This window comes from Pezoporus flaviventris, unplaced genomic scaffold (genome assembly GCF_033815535.1).
Source record: "Pezoporus flaviventris isolate CSIRO_AGI_PZ_B2104156 unplaced genomic scaffold, CSIRO_AGI_Pfla_v1 ptg000001l, whole genome shotgun sequence".
NCBI classification, from domain to species: domain Eukaryota; kingdom Metazoa; phylum Chordata; class Aves; order Psittaciformes; family Psittacidae; genus Pezoporus; species Pezoporus flaviventris.
Genome location: NW_026892549.1, coordinates 15,361,755 through 15,383,677, shown reverse-complemented (window position 1 = coordinate 15,383,677; position 21,923 = coordinate 15,361,755). Strand labels below are relative to the sequence as shown.

At 43.8% G+C, this 21,923-nt stretch overlaps 1 protein-coding gene across 5 annotated transcripts in view; it reads right to left on the bottom strand.

Moving 5' to 3' along the window:
* Nucleotides 1-6,520: 6,520 nt before the first annotated feature.
* LYPD6 (LY6/PLAUR domain containing 6) overlaps nucleotides 6,521-21,923 on the bottom strand; it is a 64,996-nt gene continuing 49,593 nt past the window's right edge. For 4 of the 5 annotated variants that reach the window (XM_061445529.1, XM_061445519.1, XM_061445518.1 and 1 more), the window contains 4 exons: nucleotides 16,130-16,341; nucleotides 14,589-14,687; nucleotides 9,345-9,475; nucleotides 6,521-8,285 (listed from right to left, as the gene is read on the bottom strand). In XM_061445529.1, coding sequence (XP_061301513.1) covers nucleotides 8,091-8,285; nucleotides 9,345-9,475; nucleotides 14,589-14,687; nucleotides 16,130-16,298 — 594 coding nt within the window. In that variant the 5' untranslated portion in view covers nucleotides 16,299-16,341 and the 3' untranslated portion in view covers nucleotides 6,521-8,090. The remainder of the gene's footprint in view (nucleotides 8,286-9,344; nucleotides 9,476-14,588; nucleotides 14,688-16,129; nucleotides 16,342-21,923) is intronic. The other variant, XM_061445536.1, reaches the window with a different exon arrangement.

Below are 21,923 nucleotides of genomic sequence, written 5' to 3'. Positions count from 1 at the left end.
TGAACTGTAAGATGAGAAGACCCAGAGGTGCAGGAGTGGGGAGGGGTGGAAAACGAAATTAGGGTGTGAGGGGAGAGGGCAGAATTGTTGCTGGTTTAGTACTTTGGAGTCTAAGAGAAAGGAGGGAGGGATCAGGAAAGTTCTGAATTTAAGACAAAAGCATAGACAGTAACGTTAGTAATTTTTGTAGGCAGGAATTGGAGTAGGAATCAAAGGAAACCCAGGTCTTCTAGCTCCATCCTGTTTTTTATGAAAGTTGCCCAGAGCAGCACATGAGTTTCAGCTTGGGGGATTTCCCTACAAGCTGATATCCTCCTGGTTGTGCCTGCAGAGTTCAGGTGACAGAACCCCTGTTCCTGCCCCTTCCTGCTCATCTGATTCCCCCAGTCAACACAAAACAGGACCATGTCCTTCTTAAAACTGCTCAGTGGAGTACTGCTTATCCAGGCCTGACTCTTCCAGCATCTTGCCCCTTACCAAGGGGAAATGTCCTATTTACTGACCCAAATATTCCACAGAGACACAGAGACAGAACGAACATGGGGCTTGACCATCAGTGCATGGGGTTTGATCTTTGCAGCCCTCCAAGGCCACTGCCCTTCCAGCTAATCTGTTACAGATGTGAGGACAACACATCTCCTGAGGCTTTTGCCTGCTTGCTTTTCTTTTTTCCTTTTTTTTTCAATTTTTTTAACCAAACACTCAATAATCTCTACCTAGGCAGTGAGTTGTTCTAGTTGGAAAACTATTAGACACTGAAGTGCAGGGATCCTGAGCTGTGTAGACTGTAGCCTTTCACTGCAGACTGCATGTTCAGCAACGGTCTGTGCCTAACATCGTCTTCCCCATACACATACCCTGTCCTTGTTTTTTGAAGAGATGTGTACATATGGATGTATGGTATATGCTGTATATGAATATATATGCATGGATACTAGTGTGCTATTACAGAAGTTGAGGTTTTACATGCTTCCACAGTCAGAAGCTGAAAAATCTATCTTTGAATGTAGAAATCCTTTATAAAGGAAGATTTTAACAAGCAAAACTAATAGATCAAGTTCACTGGTATGCCACAGTTTTAGAATAATCCCTTCTCTGACAGCTTTTACTCACTGGTCAGGTTTTCTGCTGGATCTGATTGCTGGAAAATTGTGGCAGACTCAGTGATTTAGTGTTGGAAGGAGCCTCAGAAGGCTGTTGGGCCCAAGCCCTGATCTTTGTGCAGCAAACTAGGAAATCTGGGAATTTGAAAAGACACTGAAATGTCAATGAGCAAAGTGTCAGTAAAATGAACCCCTTCCATCCCTGTTCCTGCTGAAAAAAAAATGGTCCTGAAAACCTGCTGAAAGTATCTCAATGAAAATTTAATTGGAAAAGCATCTATTCTTCCCAAAATTCTAGTGTAATGAATGAGGTTTTCTGCTACACACTAAGGCCCACAGAAAGGATAAGAAATGGCTGTTTTGTTTTGTTTTCTCTTAAACCATCATCCATTAAGGAAAGAAAATGTGGTCTCACCTGGAAAAAGGCCAAAGGCAGGTGGTAGAGCTTAGAGCCTGGCACCCAAACCCACTGTCTGCGTTGAACACGAGACTTAGTTGCAAACTGACTGTGGCTTTTCTGTTCCCTCGGCTGCTGTGGTGCCCTTAAAACAGTAGCCCTTCACCTAGGCAATGGCAGTTCTTGCTTTGTTTTCTTTTTGGTGAGGCTCAGGCTGCTGCACAAACAAAGGTCTCATCGGTGTGGAGTCTGACAGGGAAAACCTGACAGGATTATGAGACTGAAATTTCATGCAACCGGGTGTTACGCTTCACTGAGTAAGTAATCTCTGCTGCTAAAACTGCAGTGTCTGGCAGATTGGAAAAGCTTTAAGAAAACAAATGTAGTCTGAGAGCTGGACTTGGGGAGGGGTTTGTGTCTGAGACATGTTGATATCCCGTAGAGACTAGGTGAGTACTGATAGGAAACAATGGGAAATGAACTTGTTGGAATGTATTTTCACTTGGAGAAAACTCAGCATTTGGGTTAAGTGGGATGTTTTTGGGTGACCAGACCCACCATTTTTGTTATGAAGAAGCTGTGTGAGCACACATGTTGCACCCTACCTGTGCTTAGGTTGATAAGAAATTAGATGAGTGTGAGCAGTAAGAAATACCCATTCCAGGTGGTCAACTATGGGGTGAGTAACATCAGCCCTGTGACATCTGCTGTGGGCATTAGGTGCAGCTCTTTTATTTAGCTGTCCAGATACTGCCCTGCATGGCACACAACCTCACAGCAATAGGATTATTTATATTTTTACAAGGAAAACCTGTAAGTTACCCCTTTGAAATAGTTACCTACTTAAAATATTCTTCCAGCACCCAGCAACAGAAGGAACCTGGCTGGCAGTCCCTTACTGCTGTGTCTACCTGACCTTTTGGGTAAGAGGTTGGGGTTAGCCATTTCTGACACACATGGACTGTCAAGCTGAGGTTTAGCCTGTCTTCTTGATAGGAACATCTGTAGCACAGCTGAAGACTATTTAACTTTTATATTGGTGAGTAGTAAAATGTTTATAAACATCAGTGAAGCTGGCTTGCTCAGATTGCTTCTCAGCGTGAAAAAAAACCTCTTAGAGGGTTGGTTTTTTGACAGCTTGGTATCACTTTTTGTTTTTCTGGTATCATCAGCCCTATGCTGGGTTTGTTTCCTTTTATTGTGGATAGGGTTCATCATGTTGAAGATAGCTAGATATCCTGCTAATTTTTATAGCCTAAGACTTGTAGGTTGAGCTCTCTGATGAAGTGTGTAAATGTTACATGTCTAAGACCTGGTGAAATCTTAAAAAGGGGATCAGAAACCTTAAAGCCCATAAATACATATAGGTAGGTTGAAATAGATATATTCAAAATGCTTTCAAATAAATAATGTCAGTGCTAAAGGAATTATTAGCTCAGCCTGGGCAATGGGTGGCTGATGGTTGGCTAAGGAGAAAGCTGAGAGGACGCTGGGATTAATATCAAGGGGAATCCCACCCAGGAATGAGCAAAGAGAAATTGATACAAGAACCAATCAAATGAGCTAATGGGCTGGCATTGTAAAACATGTATTGGCAAGATGCAGCAAAAACTGGAAGCTTGTTTTGATGCACAGCAGGAAGTGTAATGCTGTGGGGCGTACAAGGGCTTTGATTCAGAGGGCTGGGTCCCATCTTGGTTTTTAAAGTCTGAATTGATGAGGCTTTGGGCATCACCATTTCCAAGGTTTACATCTTTAGGTCATGAGACTTAATTTATGCTTGACATTATTGATTCCATAAAATACATATTTTAAGCACATTTTCCATTTACTTTCCCACTACCTGCACGTGGGTATGGTGATACCATACATGAGAATCAAGAGTTCAACTTGTTGGCAGGTTCTTGGTGTAAAGAGCAAGTTACGTTGCAAAGTCCTCTCCTCAGCCTTGAACAGGAATATACAGGAACCTCCAGGCATCAGTGAGACACTAGGGGGCATAGCCTTTGCTGGTTACTTGAGCTGCTTTAAGAGGGTAAAAATGCTCTTTACGTTTGCCTGGCCAGGTTGTTCACGCTGTTTTTTGTGGGACTGTGCCGGATTTTGCTTGGCAGTGGAGAAGAGGTTCTTGCTACTACAATCAGGAGGCTCAGTATTGCTTTGTCTGCCTTGCTGCTAGGTGTGTTTTGCATGAACTGGGTAGCTGAAAGCTGTGTCTAGTGGTGGTTAAGGGGAGGAAAAGAGTTATGCAGTAAAGATTAATTGTTTTACTGGCGGTGCTTTACTTTCTGCAAAACAATTGAATTCAAAGTGTTCATTAACTAACATCTGCCTTCAGCTCACTGTGCTGTAATGCTGAAAAAATCACTGATTCAGCAACAAGGTTAAGTGCTGCAAGGCTGTGTACCCAGGATCATCATGTCCCAAGCCTGAGCAGCAACTGGTGTTTCCTGAGGCACCTGTTGAAATGGGATAACAGAGCCTCTTATTTCAAAGCATGTTTGTAAACCAAAGGTGCACCAAATGCCAAACAAACAGCCAGAGGGAAACTTGGTTTAGGACTAAGGGGAAGTTCAGGAGCTGTAAGCAAATGTACTGAACTACTATAAATTGCCTTTATTCAACTTGAAGACTTGGGAATTGGAGCTGTGCGGAAGTACTGTGAGCTGCCTCCTGCTTCACCTGATCCACAGGTAACTTTGAAACCTTTCTTTAGCTACATGAAGTTGTTTACATCCAAGTCGTTGGCGTCAGGAGTGAAAATCAGAAATAACTGCATGAAAAACCCCAGAACACACTGGGTCTCATTATGGAAAATGTAAAGCTTTCCCAAAGCAGGCAAGAGAAAGGAAGATCCAGTGGTCACAAACTAAACAGGCGTCGCCTCCAACTTACTTTATTAAATGCCCAGCGTAAAACAGTTTGTAACAAGTAACCATGGGAGCTCATCATTAGCTACAGGGGGAGCTGAAATGAAATGCTTTAAATACATTAGCTTAGCTTTTTTTGTTTTGCTTGCAGGGCATGGTAGAAGGGAAAAGGGGGCAGGGGAGCAGACAGCAGCATCCCAGCGCAGGAGGTAGCACCACACCGAAGGGCAGGGCTAGTGATGGTGATTGTCCATTGTTATCAGACACCTCGCACGTTATCTGAATATTAAAAAATTTATTTATACAAATATACAGCATTTACAAGAGTTAAAAAGTTAGACATTTAAAAGCAATATCACATATAGAGAGCCTAAAAATAAATACAGTGCAGCTCAGCATTTATGTGCTTTAAAAAGCCCCCAACAGCTCTACGGGCAGATGGGGCACACCAACCTGCTGGTGCAGGGGTGGTTCTCACTGAGTTCCTCGCTTGCTCTCAGTCACCTTAATTTGCTCTTTTAAGCTCAATGTCCATAATCCTTGTACCACAGCAGGAGATAGCAGCTCAGTTGGACAGGGCTCAGGTCCCTTTTGAAGGGCACAGCTGTGGCATGACCATGGTTGGAGAGGGACCAGCTCATCACAAGAACAAGGATTTTCTCTGGCTGCAGCAATGTAATGGTCAGAGCAAAGCCAGTGATATGCTTAGGAGTGGCTCCTGCTCAGGTATTTGCAAAGCACTGGTCTTGGTGTAACTGTGTGGCTGGCAGCTGGATAACCTAGGTGGGATGTGGTATTTATAACCAAACTAGTTTTCCTAGGCACATCCGTCATGTGCCTGAAACAATTTAACCACCACCTTAGCATACAGTGAATCAGTCCAATCATTCACTGACTACAAAGGGAATAGAAGTAACTACCTTGGTTTAACTCCCCTACGACACTGATAACTACATTTGATCAGTGGTAACCCATTGTTTGTGGGTAGAGAGCACTGAAAGGTACCCAGAAAAGGTGTCTGGTCTGTCTGAAGTACACCTAAACACAGCATGAAGATCCTGTCTGTTAGTGCATGTGGGGAGCCACCTAGCACTGGAGCCCTTATCGCCTTACTGCAGGCACCACACCTTTAATGGGGTGGTAATGGTCCTAAAAGTCTCAGTATTTTATGAAGAAACCTAGCTATTGCTGCAGCTCATCCTGCATGGTTGTACATATCTAGTTCAGAGTTACCATGCCGCTGGTTAGGCTGGTTGGATAACAGTGAGACTGCAAAACATATGGGAAATAGGGGGAGACAACGTACAGCACAGCCAGAAACCTGACTAAGCTATTGACCAAGGCAGCCAACTGAGGTCAGGGGGTAACATCTGCCTCTTGCTGCTGGTTAGGTATCTCACTGGGGGACTCGCTCCTAAAAGCATGTGCAAGGCCCAAAGTAAAAATGTAAAACCTTAAAATGTCCAGCTGAGCTGCCATCACTAGTGTGAGTCCTGAGGATGGTGGGGAGCTTCCCACAAGGTGCTGCTGCTGCCCCTGTGCAACATGGCCCGAGCCTTGAGCCTACCTTGGTTGAAAAGGTAAGCAAGATGTTGTTCATGGGTAATCCCAGATTTCCCATGCTTTCTCATCATGCTGGCTTTCCAACTTGTCTTCTCAAAGTACGTATTCTGGATCCAGCCCAGCTCCAGCAGGAGAGTGCTGCCAAATGCTCAGTCAATGCAGAACACCTGTTTAAACCGCACCCCAGGAGAGCAGCTGAATCCCTGAATGAGGTCCTTTCAGGCTTAAACTCATCCATTTTGCAGGATAATAATAAAAAATATTTAAATTGCTGTCAGAGAAGTCATAAGCCCCTCCAGCTCATTCTCCCCCAGCCTGTAAGTACGGCACACAGCTCTGCCCGAGTGAGCTTGCAGAAGAGGGAGACAGGGTTGATTTTCCTGGGGGTCTCCCCAGATAGGTCTAACTTGCTTAAAATAACAGATTGCAACAATCCTCAGTACTACGACCTGTGAGCAATTCACAGAAAGGACAGCAAAACACAAGGTTGGTTTGTCTGTGAGCAAAGTCAGCCATCCTTTCCTCAAAGAGGCTAGGTTTATATATAAAGTTAAACAAAAGGAAAGAAACTGTTCGAAGTCAGTTTTCATGATGATATATGCATACGTCTTTAAAAGACATTGCCCAGCAAAATACACCAAGGCTTCCAGCCTGCTTTCCTTCCCCAGGGAAATCACCTGAAACTAAACTGGGAGGGAATGCTGCTCTTGGTCCTGCTCCTCCTCCTCATTTGCCTCCAGTAAAACTCCCTGGAAGTAGAATCAAGGTTCAGTCTATAGGCCACAAAGCTCAGGACAGCACCTTGCGTGCTCAGCTCTGTGGATTTCTCGCTGTTACTGGTATGCAATGCACACGCCGGTAGATGAGGGCTTGCCTGTACTCTCTAGGAGCCCTTTACAAAGCATTTGCATTCCAGCATTGCCTTCCTTCACCTGCCTTTCACTGTATAGCTCACCAAAAAAAGCACTTCAGAGCATAACCATACTGTAACTTGGTAAGCACAAGGTGCCTTGGAGCACAAGTAGCAAAGAGTTATCTCCTAAAAGAACAATTTATGACTGTAGTTAAAAAAGGGAAAAAAAATTACAGAAGAGTTTAGTTTAATTTTAAAGCAAGTCCGTGACACCCTGCTTTTATTATAGACCTTGCGAACAAAGTTGACTTTTAAAAATTAAGAACTTTTATATATATATATATATGATAATTTATATATTACAGGCTTGTTTACTTGCAAAACAACCATTTTACCTGGCAATATAGGTATTAAGAATCTTTTAAACACTTTAAATCCTACTCAACATACAAAAATAAATATTGCATAGATGATTTCTGAGCAAAACAAGCAACACAGGTCACCAAAATACAGCTGTATCTAGTAATGCCAAAATATGTAAAGCCCCAGAACACTGAGAACCCTTTGGCTTGGTAGGCACCAGCATCTCAACTGGGCCACCCACCCGCTCCCCATAACCTTACCTCCTTGCAGTTGAGGGTCAGGGGCCGCACACCCTCCTCCCCTCTAACCATGCCTCAGAAACAGAGGTTTTAGAGTTTTTGCAGTTCAGTTTATAAGCAACAGTGATTTTCTGCACATCCCCGTGTGCGCTGTTGTAGGGGTGGCTCTTCAGGCTTCTGGTGGACAACCTCAGAGGAAGCATCTTCGAATGATGCTGGCCTGATCGAAGCTGCTGCTGCTCTTTTGATGGCTACTGCTGCCTTGCTACAAATTCCTGCCTGCTCAGAGGAGAACAAGAGATACAGGGATACTGCAAAGACATATACTGACTGTGTATTATTTACTGTATGTTCTCAGAAGAGGTTAATGAGACACCAGAGTTAGTGCTCTGACAAATTATAATAAAGTTTCAAGTGAGTAAGTATTGATACTATCGGCAATATAGTACGTTTAAAGATAGACATTAAGAAAAGTGTATGCATCCATCTCAGCCATGGATTCTGGGAGCATCTTGCATGAGTTTCTTCAGAAAACAGTGGAGAAGTGGGGGTGGGGTTTACACCCTTCAAATACATCTAGATTCCAGGCTGGCTAGTTCATGGTTAGCAAGAAATCAGGAGGAAAAGCAGTTCCAAAGACAACTCCAAGCCACAGGCTCTGTAGGGAGAGGATGAATGTTCACGCAGATGCTCTCACGCAGCTCAGCTGCCTGGACCTGGCAGCACAATCCAGTGCTGTGAGATAAACCCCAGCCAAAGACACACTGCTGTCAGCAGGGCAGGATGTGAAAGTCTCTGTGTTTTGTTGAGGGGGGAGAGGGTTGTAAATACAGCATCTGTTGTGTTCCTTGGTAGGGGCAAGTTGCAGATGCTTCCTTCGCAGCAGGAGGTGCAGATCTGAAAGAAACCCAGTTATAACTTAGTTATATGAAAAATACCAATACCCTGAATAAAGACACAGGGAAATAATATAATATTTGCAAAGAAGCACATTGGCCAGTCTGATTCCACTCCCATCTCCGCTTCTTTCCTCCATCTACTTATTCCATCTGCTTCGAGAACAATTTCATTTGTACAAGAACAGTACATTGGCTGGTACAAGGAGGACACATTCCAAAGAGATTATTTTCTTTTCTACATCAAATAAGCTAAACTGACAAAAAACAAACATTGTTTGGTAGAATCATGGAACCACAGAATGATCTGGGTTGAAATGGACCTTAAAGACCATCTAGTTACAACCTCCTTGCCACGGGTAGGAGCACCTTCCACTAGACGAGGTTGCTCCAAGCCCCCTCCAACCTGACCTTGAACACTGCCAGGGATGGGGCAGGCACAGCTTCTCTGGACAGCCTGTGCCAGGGCCTCACCACCCTCACAGTGAAGACATAGAGCTCACAAGCCGTAACTAAAAAATATAACCAGTATTTATTCATGTAGGGGGGTGCATGGTGATGAGGCTGCAGTGCACCTCAGAGCTGAAAAAGCTCTCTTATTTTATCCTGTTGGAGAAATTCAGAGCAGTTAGCTAGTGACCTGCTGAAGAATCTTTAATAAATAACTGTTTGATTCAGATATAAAACATGTGCTCTGAAGGTTTCGGGGCTTTCCCCAACCCATTTCAGTAAGAAGCCCACAAGATTGTCTGTGGGAATCAGTAGCAGAGCAGAGGGGCCAAAACATGATGCAGCTCTGCAGGCAAAGCCCTCCTCAGCAGAAGGGAGTGGTTTGCTTCTCTGAACTACTGGCAGGAGAGTTATTTAAAGAGCTTATTCTTTTGTTCTGAGAGAGGTTATTCCTTTGTTTGTCTAACAAATGGAAATGAGCTGGAGCTCATTAAGAATAGAAATATTTGACAATGCTGATTTACCCACTGAACCAGTCAGACTTCTGGTGGAGGCCAGAAGGATTCTACCAAATTTTCATATTTAAAAAAGGGAAAGTTTTATCCTATACCTTGTATCCTTCATGCCTTACATATGTGCATCCTGTATACAGACAGTCCTCTAATGGTACACAGCGTTTGGTGACAGATACACTCTCCCCAGTAACTTTCATCATGTGTTGGCTAAAGCAGTATCTTGTACCTAGAAAGACAGAAAAATGTGTTTATCCATCAAAATTAAGATTTGTGACAGTCTACAAATAGGAAGATACTGGAAAAAAATCTTAGATTTTTTTCAAATCTTGGGGTTTAAAAAAAAAGATCATTTTGCTATATTTATTAAAATACATAAACACACACACACATACCAAGCTCTAGTGCAAATGTGAGCCTTCAAACCACTCTGGAACACAGAGATTTGTTCCCAGTTCTAATGTGGGCCTCTGTGTTACAGATAAAGAAATGTGTGCATGTTGGATAATCAAGTCACAGTGGGAAGATCATATAAACACCCCAAATCTTGTGTACTGTCAGTTTTATAGGAATTGTCTTAAGAAAAAACCCCAAACATTCACACCTCTTTATAGCTGAAGCTAACTTTCATTTATATAGGCTTATTTCTTCCTAGCTTCATGCACAACCATTAATTCTGTAGAACTACCTAAAAAGCATTACACATTGGAGACACCTTTCCCTATATCCTAACAGCCCATGCAAGCTGTTCTTGCTGCTCGCGCTCTGATCCCAACTCTCCCACAGCTCCTGCAGACTCTGGAGGAGATCCTTGAACCTCTCTGTCCTTCAGTTTTACCATCTATAAAATACCATCAGAAGAGTTGAAAGAATTTATGTATTTCTCACTTTCCCAGTCTTTGGAAAAAACAGCATGAAATGGACTGTCCCCCTAGTACTCCCATCACATCTTCCACGTTTCTCCTGTGGGCTCCCTCATCCCCAAGGGAGGCCATTCTCCCTTTTTAAGCTACTTCTCTACCAACGCTTGTAAAACACACAGAAAATTCAAAGCAGAATATTTGACAGATGCTGTGGTTATCCTCAGGCATAAAGGAATTTAGGTTTATTTCCTGCTTTAGTCATAAGAGGAAAGTTGAAGGTGCTGTTTCGCTTCCTAGCACTCCAAGATGAAAACACCGGATTTCCAACACAGGAAACATGCTATTATATATTTCTTCTCTAAATTATAACCTACTTCTTATTAATCAACCTTATTATTAATAAAATTGTTGCTTTCATGGGGGGAGGGGGGGGGGAAGTGGAGGAGAGGGAAAGAGGTGTATTTAATTTAAAGTGAACATTCCTGTTCAGCCCTTGTCTCCAATGGGCAAAGCCCTGCATACTTCACATGTTTTAGGCATTCGGCAACAGCAGAGCAAGATTGCCAACTGAACATGTTATTCATTAGGCAATAAAACCCCTCAGACATCTGTCATATCTTTGACCTCCTCTTAACTCAAGTGCAATATCCACAGCAAACAGACTTAGCTTATCAACAGAGGCTGGATATTCTCGGCGTGCTGTCTTCCGTCAAACCAGCCAGGGCTGCAACACACAGCTTGTAATGCGTTTTCCAGGCTCTCCCACCCAAGGGGTGAAGCTCACGGTCTTACCCTAAGGGAAGCAGCACTCTCTGCTTAAGCAGAAGCTTTGAGCTTCTCCCAGGATGTGTCTGGAAGTGCCACTCCCCAGCAAAGCCATACATGAATCACAGGAGCTTCATTTCTCCTGCAATGGCTCTGTCCGTGAAGTGGAGCCCACTCTTGACAGGTCCCAGATGGAACAAATAAAGCTTCTAGCACCCCATAACTCTTTTAAGGCTGTTTCATTCTTTCTTCCAAGCGTGTTTTGAGAAAATATTGTGCAATCATCTTTGAGAAATGTATTTTCCCCACATGCTTCTCCTTGCACAGCCATCATTGATGGCTGCAGGGCTGCAGCTACAGAATAAGTCCGCAATAAGCAAAAAAAAAAATCCACTCAAATTAATAGTAACTTTTTCACTGTGTTCTGGCCTGCCTCTCTTCTCAGGACAGGCACTATGAAAAGGATGGGGCCAGAGAGCTCTGGGAGAGCCCAGAGGAAAGCAGAGTTGGGGAACATCATCACATCTAACCCATAACAAGTGCCCTGTGGATAGGGAGGCTGCCTGCCAGTGTGATGGAGGAGGAACTCCAAGCTGAGCCTGTGAAGAACACAGGCCCAACACCATAATAATTTTACCAGAAATAAGAGATGTTTACAGCAGTTAAAATAAAGCATTGCAACATGAAAGTTGATGCTTCTAAGTAAGTGGTGCCCAAGCTAGGCAGCAGTAAAGCCACACTGTAAGGATGGGTCTCAGTGGTATCGTACCAAACAAGCGTGGATTTTTGTTTCATAAACTTTGCAGTGCTAGAGCATCTTTAAAGGCATTTGAGAGCCAAGCTGACTGTGGTATAATATTTACCTGTCCAGTAACACATTCCATTACAAAAGCATTTGAAAATGAGATCTTTGCTCTATGGAATAATTTGGGGGTGGGGGTTTAGGGCTGTTGATTTATACTGACCACCCATGTGACACTGTCACTTCTGCTTTTGCATTTTTCCTTCCTCTGGGTGAGCTGTCTTGCAAAGACAGCGAGGTTTCTCCAAATGTCTACTAACAACAGACCACCTCAGTCTCAACCTAAGCAATGCTGACCCACAGCAGCATCATCCAACAGCTAAAACACATGTTCTCCAGGGGATCCACCTCATGAGCACCCTCCTGTACCCTGAAGAGGGAACACAAAGTAAGAATCCAGCTACTGAAACCAGAAGTCATGGTGCAGCCCAACATCCAGGCTAAATTTAAGAAACCAGCCCCACATGTTGAGACTCGTCAAGGTTGGTACATGTCTCCAATAGGAAAAATTGGACCTCTCTGCTTTAAACTGTGTAGGGAAACACCAAATCTGGTATTTCAAAGGGCCCAGAGTCACACATTGACTTTTGAGAGCCTGCTTCCCAAACCAAAGCCTCTAACAACACTGAAACATCACCTCAGCACTTGCGGCCACCATCCCCTTCACAGGTTGTCAGCCCGCTCATAGGCCATCCAAAACCAGAGTACTGGGAGTATTCCAAGTGCAGTATTTCCATGCAAATTTGATCACTTAATACAGTTTCTGCTTGAGCTGAAGCTAATAAATAACAGAAACCAAGGTTCATGCATAGAAGGAAGTCTCCTTTCTAGGAAATTCTTTTTCTAATCTCTAACGCAGGATTCACGTATTCAGTCTCCATTATAACAAGTTTTATTATAAATAAAATGCAGTTCCCTATAAGTCCTACATTATAGCTGATGAAAGTATTTTGGTTTTAACAGCATTCTGTCTTTTTCAAAAATAATAGCAGCTGGACATAGTGTTCTCATTTTCTCCCACCAAAGTATAGTGTATACCTCTGACTCCCAGAGACAAGGTGATTACCTGAGCAGATGACCTCAGTCACGCCTCAAACCTAAGCTTACATTTCTGCGGTTTCCTTACACAAACTCAAAATTACATTTGAAAATTAAAGTAACAAAATTAAAAAGCTGCCTTAATAAAAGCTTTCTGATGTAGAAGTGTATTGGATGTAAAGCTAAGCAACATCAACAAAAGCTGTTGGTGATGAGGCATCCCAAAGCAACAGCTGATTGCTGCAGGGTGGGGAGCAATGACAGTATCAGTTTTGCTCCTGTCTTCTCTTCCACTGCAACAGAATAAGGACACAGCCTTTAAGCCATAGTGCCAATCCCCTTTCCCCAAGTCCCTGCTCCTCTGACACACAGTAACGCCAACTTCACCGGGGGCCCCTGGTCTGACCCAAAAGCCAGCAGTGAGGGGCTGTGGGTCCATGCCACAGTCAGGGCCATTCTCCAGCTCCAAAGCACGCACTGTCAGGCAGCCTGGTTACTAAGGTGTTGTGCTGGGTAAAACATTACCAGATCCCTCCAGTTTAAGGAATTAAGAAGGCTTCTGTGCTGAAGATTAAAGATAGACTCAGATTTCCAGCTAGCCCCTCTTCATGGATAAAACCCCACCCTGCTTCATGGACATACAGTGGGTGTTTGTACCAGCAGGCAGGAGGGCTGATCACCATAACTAGCAGTTCTGGTCTGGATGAATGCAGCTGATGAATTTCAGCGTTCCCCTCCCCTAAACAGCCCCTAACTTGCCAGATTAGAACTTTTTCTGGTCAGGTCATTTCTGCTGGCTATATTAAGGTAGACCTCAGAGTTGGGCCTCTCTTGCACAGTGATCTACAGGCTACAGTTCAAATACCATCCACTACTGTCAAAACAGGGAGCATCCGTGGCTGTTGGTCTCATCTGATGCCAGCTAGGCTGATCTCTTTTATTGTTATTGATGTTGCGCTGATTTCAGCTCAAAGCAAATAAATTCTCAGATAGATAAGGTGCTCTGACAAAGGCTGCAAACACAGCTGGTCTGTCCCCACTGCACAGGTCACTGTCTGTCCCCCTCCAAAACAAATATTTTCTGAGAGCACTTGTAATGTCTCACAACAGACCACAGACGTCCTGGGTAGGTGCTGAACAGGGCTGCCAAGCCCAGGGGAAGCACTAGAGGAAAAACAAGCCCTGGCAGCATCCCACCGCCCATGCGAATTCAGCTGCATCCTCCATGCACCCACGCTGGTGAGGACACACACCATGTCCAACCCAACTAAATGGGCTTCAGCAGCAGCTGTGGGCAATCTTAATGCCTGATGAGTATCTTAAAAAGAGAAGTGGTAAGGGAGGTGTAGATTCATGGATCTCCCTGATACCTGGATCTGCTACTTGTGTGCCTGTATTCCAAAGCCCTTCCTGAGCTGGTCCCAGCTTCTGAGTCCAGAGTTATGAGCCCAAGATACTGAAAATACCTCAATGCCAGGCAAAAAGAGGCAGCTTCAGCTGCCCTGAAGCATGGGCTTATGCCCTAGGGTGGGGAAGCAAACAATGCAAGAACAGGTCCCACACTCACAACAGTAAGAGAAATACAACCCTTCAATAAAAGTAAGCCTGATTTAATTTCCAGCTGAGCTAGAGGGGTACGGGGAATAGATGAAAGTCCTAAACTTCATCCATCACAAAGAGACAGAAAAGCTTAAAGGATTACCCATATCGCTTACACATCTTTCTTGTTGAGATGGCTTACAAGCAGGAGCAGCAATCACCAGCATCCAAGTATTCTCAAGGAATAATGGAGGCTCAGTGCTGTCCTGTAGTGAGGACAGTGAGAGGTTGTTGTAAAGTGGGTTTAAATTCAACACAAGCGTGCAGCTGGTTACCTCTTGGACAATAGACATCCGGGGCCCATCGGTTGCATTCATAATTATCCGCTGCCTTTTCGCAGGTGAAACACTTAAATCCACGAGGATATGGTGTGGCTGAAAGGAACAGACAATGTGCAGTTAAAGTGAGCCAATTAATCTGGTTCTACTATGCTTTTCAGAGGCACATAGCAGCATTTGTTCTCTTTAGACATATCTTTCTACAAGTATACCTTTCAACTTCATCAGGTTGGTCCTGATTTATAAAAATCCTATCACTAATAGCAATGCAGGAAAGGCACATACAGGCACAATAAGGACTCAGTTCAGGCCTGTTTACCTAGCAGAAGCGCCTACTGCAGACTTCAAAGGGAGTTAATGTGAGCAAGGAGTACTTATCCTCTTGGTATGAGAGCTCACATCCAATACAGCTACTTTATCAGTCCTGATAACAAAATATCAGATGGATTAAAATACTTCTGGAAACTGTCCCGCTGGAAAAATGAGCTATCCCTTTTGAAGGCAGACTGATGTCCCCAAAGGAACAGCTGAACCTCCAGTTTTCAACAGCAGACTCTATCCTATTATCTCACTAAACAAAGACTGCAACTTCTTAAGTGATCTCCTGGCAGGGTTTCTGTAGCACATTCAATACATCTTCAAGATGCTGCCACCTTCTCAGAAGCTGAATTGTGAACAGGTCACATTTGTCTGCATGGGATGAAGTAAGCTGAACATCCACAGCCCTGTGGACCACATCTCCCCTCTCCCTCCTCTTCACCTCCTCCCCTTGCCCAGCAGTTCTGGGCCAGACCCCATTCAGGTGTGAGAGCTGAAGCAAGAGGCATTCACTGCTCGTGTCCCCAGGCTTCTCTGGGTAGGGACCAACCTGGGAGCCTCCCTGGTGGGGCTGGTGCTGCCCTCAAGCAACAGCTTGGGGTGGGACAACACACCAACTAAGTTCACCCATGTCACCCTGGACCTCTAGTAGGTCACAGTTACAGCATAAAACAGGAATTTCATCTTGTACAGAATATAAATTTTCAGCCAAATCCAGAAAGGTGATGAGCTTTTTCTGGGGGCAGATGTCAGATACAGTTCAGCAAGTGCTTTCTTTTTGTAGAATTAAATAACTTTGTATCCAATAAAGTGAACAGACTGGTAAAAAGACAAGACCTAAAGATGCGTAACTTTGCTGTAGCATTGCTTCAGGGACTTACTGAAATAAAGTCAAAAGCAGTTAGTGCCATAATTGTTAACAGTCAAATTTTGCCCCTTGGTCACCGCTATTGATGTGCTTGGGCAAACCGTGTGGCATGGAGCTTGGTCTCATGGCCAGAGAGATTACTGAGGAACAGAAAATAGTAAACAAGAAACTGCTGACATGCTCAGCAACTGCCTGTAACCCTTGCTGACCTGTGAGCCCTTGGGAAGCAATGGTCTGGTTGTACATCTACTTGGGTTTATGAGTACTGGGTTGTTTTTTTTAATCTTTGCTCAGCTCCCAGCTCAACCCTGGTGTTTCTGCTGCCTTAAACCAGATTTGCCCCCATCCTTACCCCCATGCCGCGGCTGCCTGTGGCTTTGCAGCCTGCGCAAAGGTGGCTTACTGGAAGGGTGGAGGTAGACAATGTCCTTCACGGTGAAGTCCCTGGGCTGCACGGCTGGCAGGCAGCTGGCCAGCAGGCTGAGCAGCAGCACCCATGCCAGAGTGGGCTGCGTGGCCATCGCAGGGGGAGGACGTACTCATGCGGTGGCCGGAGAAACACACCTGGCAATAGTAGAGAAGAGGGGTGAGCAGAGCAAACCCACGAGGTGGTCACCACCTTAGCCCCCAGCAACCCAACCTCACCAAAACCATGGTGCTCCCATGAAGCTCCAGCTGCCCTCCTGCAGGGGCAGGTAGCAGTGGGGTTACTTTGGCTCAGCTTCAGTGGCATCCCTGTCACTGCCTAGGAAAGGGACTTGGGGACACCCTCCCCTGGCCAGAGAGCTGCAAACAGGAGCAGAGGTGAATGGCAGAATGGCTTGTCACCATTTACAATTTAACTGGTCAGGGACTGGTTTGCAAAAACCTCAGTAGGGCACTGATAAAGTCATCAGAGACTGCGCTGTGACAGGATTTAACCGCTTCTTTTAGAGAATACTAGAAAATTGCAGAGTTAGATCAGGAAGAAAGGAAACAGCACTGCTGAAGACCCATTGGGATGTCCAAGGGAGCAGCGATGGGTATCCCAAACCCACACTCTAACACAGGCTCACACCCTTCAAAAATGCACCTTTTGTGCAAGCCAGAAGACCACATTACTTTACAAGTATCTCAGGAAAGGCAAGGAGCTCCAGCTGCTGCAGGTTTTTTCTACCTTCAGCTGGCTGGTGTTTATAACAAAGTGACTATTGCGTTTTCCTCATCTATGCTCCAAAGGGTCTTATTCCTTCGGTGACGCTACTGTCAAACGATGTGGTTTATTTTTCCTATGCCATCGAACGAAGGGAACCAGTTTAAGGAGAAAGAAATACCTGTGCAGTAGCACTTGTGAAGCTTCCCAAAACCAGCAGCTTTCAGGGGCATCCCAGTCCCTGCACCCAGGCTGTGGGGAGCCATCCAGGAGCAGACAACACCAGTGCATTGTTAGATACACAGCCAGTATTATTAGGATTACTTAAAAATGATGCAAAAGGGCCTCAAAAACTGAGTGAGAAAAGAAAGCCCTGAGAGGACGCAGCTTCCAAGCCAGGCAGGAGCCGCTGGCTTCCCCTGGCTGCTGGCGTTCATCCAGAACATAGGGGGTTGAATTTTTTTTCCACCCAGACTGACCAAGAGCTCTGCAATAACCAGGTATTGCCTCAGCACCTTTGGAAGTGTGAGAGCTATTATTGAATGATTTTTTTGTTTGTTTGTTTGGTTGTTTTGTTGGTTTTTTTTCAGGAAAGATGTCCCAGGGGCAGGGGTGTAACTTCCCACCTCTGTCTTCAAATATTTGTCTCCTGGTGGAGACCCACACAGGACTAGCATCTCAAATGGCCACCAGTGGGGCTGTCATCATCCTTGGCTCTTATCTGAAAACAGCTCTTTTATTAAAACACCGTGAAATCATAAAAATAGTGAGGGAAACAGATAACACAACATGGTGCATTAAACTTTGTTTTTTTAACCTTATGAAGGGGGAAATGGCAATTTCCATTGGGTTTACTCCATGGATGTGTATCAGCCAGGGTTAAATGAACTCCTGATTAGAAGCAAAAAGGAAATAAAACAAACCTCTCCCAGCCACATAGAAGATTAAAGAAATGAGGCCAGTGTGTCCCTGTGTGATCCAGGGAAAGAGTCCCCAGTAAAGCCCACCTCGGCAAGGGAGCCAGATGCGTGCATGGAACTATTCACATTTTTGAGTTCCTCATGGCTAAATACACCTGGAGGTGAGCTGGCTAAATGGCAACTTTGTCCTGATTGTCCAGTTCTGAAAACAGGCCCCATCAGCTGCACAAACAACGTCGCCAGGTAGACATGCTCCACTCTGGCAGAATTTGCTTTCAGGGCATATATCTGTATGTAATAAGCAATGCTGAGCACAAGGAAACAAGATGTGTTTGGACTCCTGAGTTGAGCCTCTCCTATGCAAAAGGAGAGCCATCCGTTACCACACACACACACATCAGCCTCTCTACTAGCTGCTTGACTAGAGCTGTTCAATGCAACTGGATGTGGAAATTGCTTAATATTCATACTGTGAAGATAATGAAAGATTGGAGGTGAGAGGGGTTTGGGTTGTGGGGTCTTTTTATCCCAAACAAAAACAAGGCAAATTATGCAAGCCCAATTTTTCATTTCAAGGAAGCAGTAGTTTGTAGTGAAATTGCAGCAATCCTGCATTACAGTACAAATAAATTAGGACCCCCATCCCAAAGAAAGAGGCTCTTCACAGCTCAACGCTAACTCTCAGCAGAAACCTATGATTAACACGTTATCAACAGAAATGACAAATAGCAGTATTTTAAGTTAAAACACAGCAAGATTAAGATAATGAATTAAGAATTCCTCCAAAATATAATAAGAAGTGAATTTGTTGGGCTTGCTCATCATAAAAAGCTTTTCTATTCACAGTACAGTCTTCCAGTTGAGGACACCAGTTTTTCTTCTGTTGTTCACCTTCCCTTTTATGGGATCACTTGCTTATTCAGCCCATCTCCAAATAGTCTCTGTGTAGCTGTTAGTACTTGCCTAGTTGTCAGATTCAGAAGACAAGTGGCTGTTAGTCCTGTCTAAAAGGGTGGCAGGAATCCTCCAACTGCATGCTAAAAATACTCACATTGTGCTTCTCCTAATTACAAGTAGCTTAATTTCCACCACCACTTCTTACAAGTTGCAAGAACCTCAAATGAATACATAGAATTCACTTTCCCACTTCTGTATGTTCAAAACAGGTTTAGTTATAGGCAAAATTAAAAACCCCTTTGGTTACTGAAGTAGAAAGTACTTATTGAACAAAACACCTACCACCCTTATAGTCATTGCTCTTTAGAGCAAGTATGTTCTACCTGATCATTTCATACATACATAGGTAACATAAAAATAGACACTTCCACATACATAGAAGTACCTACTGCCAGAATCCTGAATACTCAGTATTTCACAAATATATTGAGTATTTACACATGGTTACACATAGTTCTGTCTTTCACAATGGGCAAAACACATATACAAATATACTATATCCAATTGAGAAAATATTTTATTATTTGTTGATGTTCAAAGTAATACTGATATTTCACAGACAGTGGAACATCAAAAACTATTTTGAATAAAACATATTCAGTAATTACTGTTCAGCACACTCATTCTGGTTTTAGACCCATACATAAAAACCAAGTGTAATTGCTTTTTTGTTTTTAAAGGAAGGAGATACATATATATTTGGATACACAATCTTAAAACCTTCAGGCATTTGGCAAAAAATTGTTTTCAGTTCCCTTTTTTCCTATAAATCATCCAAAATGTTATTTTTCTGCAAAGATGGCTTCTCTTCACGAAGCCTATAAGCCCTAAAAGAAGCTTCATCAAGGGCATGAAGGCTTTTCCTTTTACTCACAAGCCCCTTTTAGTTCAAGGTTTTTGGCCAAAACTGCCAGATTCTGTGCAAAAATATTTTTTCGAACAGTTATTGCTGACATATCAGCTACTACAGGGCTAAACCTCTGCTCACGGAGCAGGCTTGTTCTCCAGTGTACAGGCACACAGTTTTTGTTTCTGAGCTAACTTCTCTCCTTTACAGGCGTAGTGGCCTCTCTCGCATAGCAGAGCGCGTGCACCAACCAAATATAAAATGGCATGGCCCACTCTGAATTTGATACCGGATTGCAGTTAGGGGAAGTAGTCGCATGGTATTTAGATCATGCAGTCTGTTTATAAAAGGTCTTGGGCGCCGACACAGAAATCCTAGTTAACTCAATCTTTCCAGCTTCACCAACACCTTTCAGACGGAAAGGCATCCCCATTGCTGCTCTGCAGCAGAATTACTTCTTCCTGCCCTTTGCCCTGACACAGCGCTATGGAAATTAACCGTTAAATTCCCTAAGCCACAGCCCAATTGCCCATTTGTCAGGTCTTATTAGGGCAGCAGCATCTCATCTTCACTGTCACCAGTGCTGGGGACAATGGGAAGGTCCCCATCCTCCAAGGGAGGACCAGGGAGCCCTTGAGCAGAGGCATCACCTACCATCAGATCTTCAGTTCTGGGAGAGATGCATTGTTGGAAAGGAGTTATCTGTGAGGATGTATTTCTCCTTCTTGTCCCTCTCACAAGTTTAATAGATATTTGCTAGCTGATCAGTACTGAAGGCCATGAGCTGGGCTGCTACTAGATGCAGGGCTGCAGCAAATGTTGCAGCATTTCAGGAGGAAAAAATTAATGAAGGAATTCCTAGTCTGTGGGCATTTCTGTGGTTCTCCTCCTTGTGCAAGGACAGCACATGCTGTGGTGGTCAGTGCTCACTCCCATGGGAGATGAAACCTTGCCTTGCTCTCTCTGGACATCCAATGCAGACAGAGGTTGCCTAGTCTCACAGGAGGTTGATGCTTCTGCTGCTCTCTCACCTCCACCTTCCTCCTGCATCTCCTCCTCACTGCCTGGGCCATATCTTTAAGTTTTATAGGTTACTACCTCTTCTCATCTTGAAGACATTTTCTCTTATCTTTTCACTTGGAAAAGCCTCCACCTCAGTACACCCTAAAGCAACACTTCCTTCAGATAAATAAAATAGCAAAAGCAAATAAAAACTCCCTCTTAGCAGGCAGTAGACATATCAGCCCTAAAGTATAAAGCACAGCATATCAAAGCAGCAATATCTGTGAGAAACTGCAGAAATCACAGCATGAGTAATTTGCTTTTGTGAATTCCACTGTGCAAGGTCACCTGGTCTATCATTCAATTGTGTTATGATTATTCACCAGTGATAAATGCAGTCAAAGGAACTACAACCATTGTGACAGTGCTGGAAGATCTGTTCCTGGATATAAAGTCTACCCAACAGTAATCCCCCCCTTATGCACTTCACGTTCCCAAACAATATAAAAATCTACTGTTCTTTAGATTTCCCTTCTGCCCTTCATCCTTAAAGCTATAGGTTGGAATTTGCACTACTGCAACTACAGAATATGTAACTAATCACATTAACTGCCACTTGCCGTTTACAGAATTCTTCCTTCTGCTTGCTATTTAGGGTTTTTTCTTTGCACTTTGGCCCTGAAATGTTTAAATGTATATTACCCTTCTGATAATAGGAGGTGTAGTGAAGTACACGCAACTTCTAAGGAACCTCTAGGAGCTCTTGCAAAAGGGTTCACTACCTCTCCTCAGTTGCAGTAAGCAATAGCAATTAAATAATCAAACAATTAGTGCACAAATTACTCCCAGAAACACGGACAATCTAATCGCCTTGCTGCTAATTACAAAGCCTGTAGTCCATTGAGCTAAAAGCCCACATCCTGGGGAAGTGAAGGGGGGTACAATATGTTACCTCTCATGCCGTCTTCCTTCAGATGCAATTTAATCTTTAACAAGATGTGGCTTCAAGATGATTTTGAAAATAGCACACTGCTTCTATTTTCAACTTGTACAACTTATATTTTCAGTCCAACTGGCAAAAGCTTAACTTTTCTTAGGTCATGTACAAACCCCTCATCTTCTAATGAGTCGTAGTAAAATGTCACTTCTATTCATTCATCCCCAGAGGATAGTTTGGCTGCAGATAAATGCAGAGGAGAGATGAAACAGAGATGTTTCACTTGAGTATTTCAGATACTAAGTATTTGGTGTGAAGGACAGAAAAAAAATTAAAAAATCAGGAAGGTCA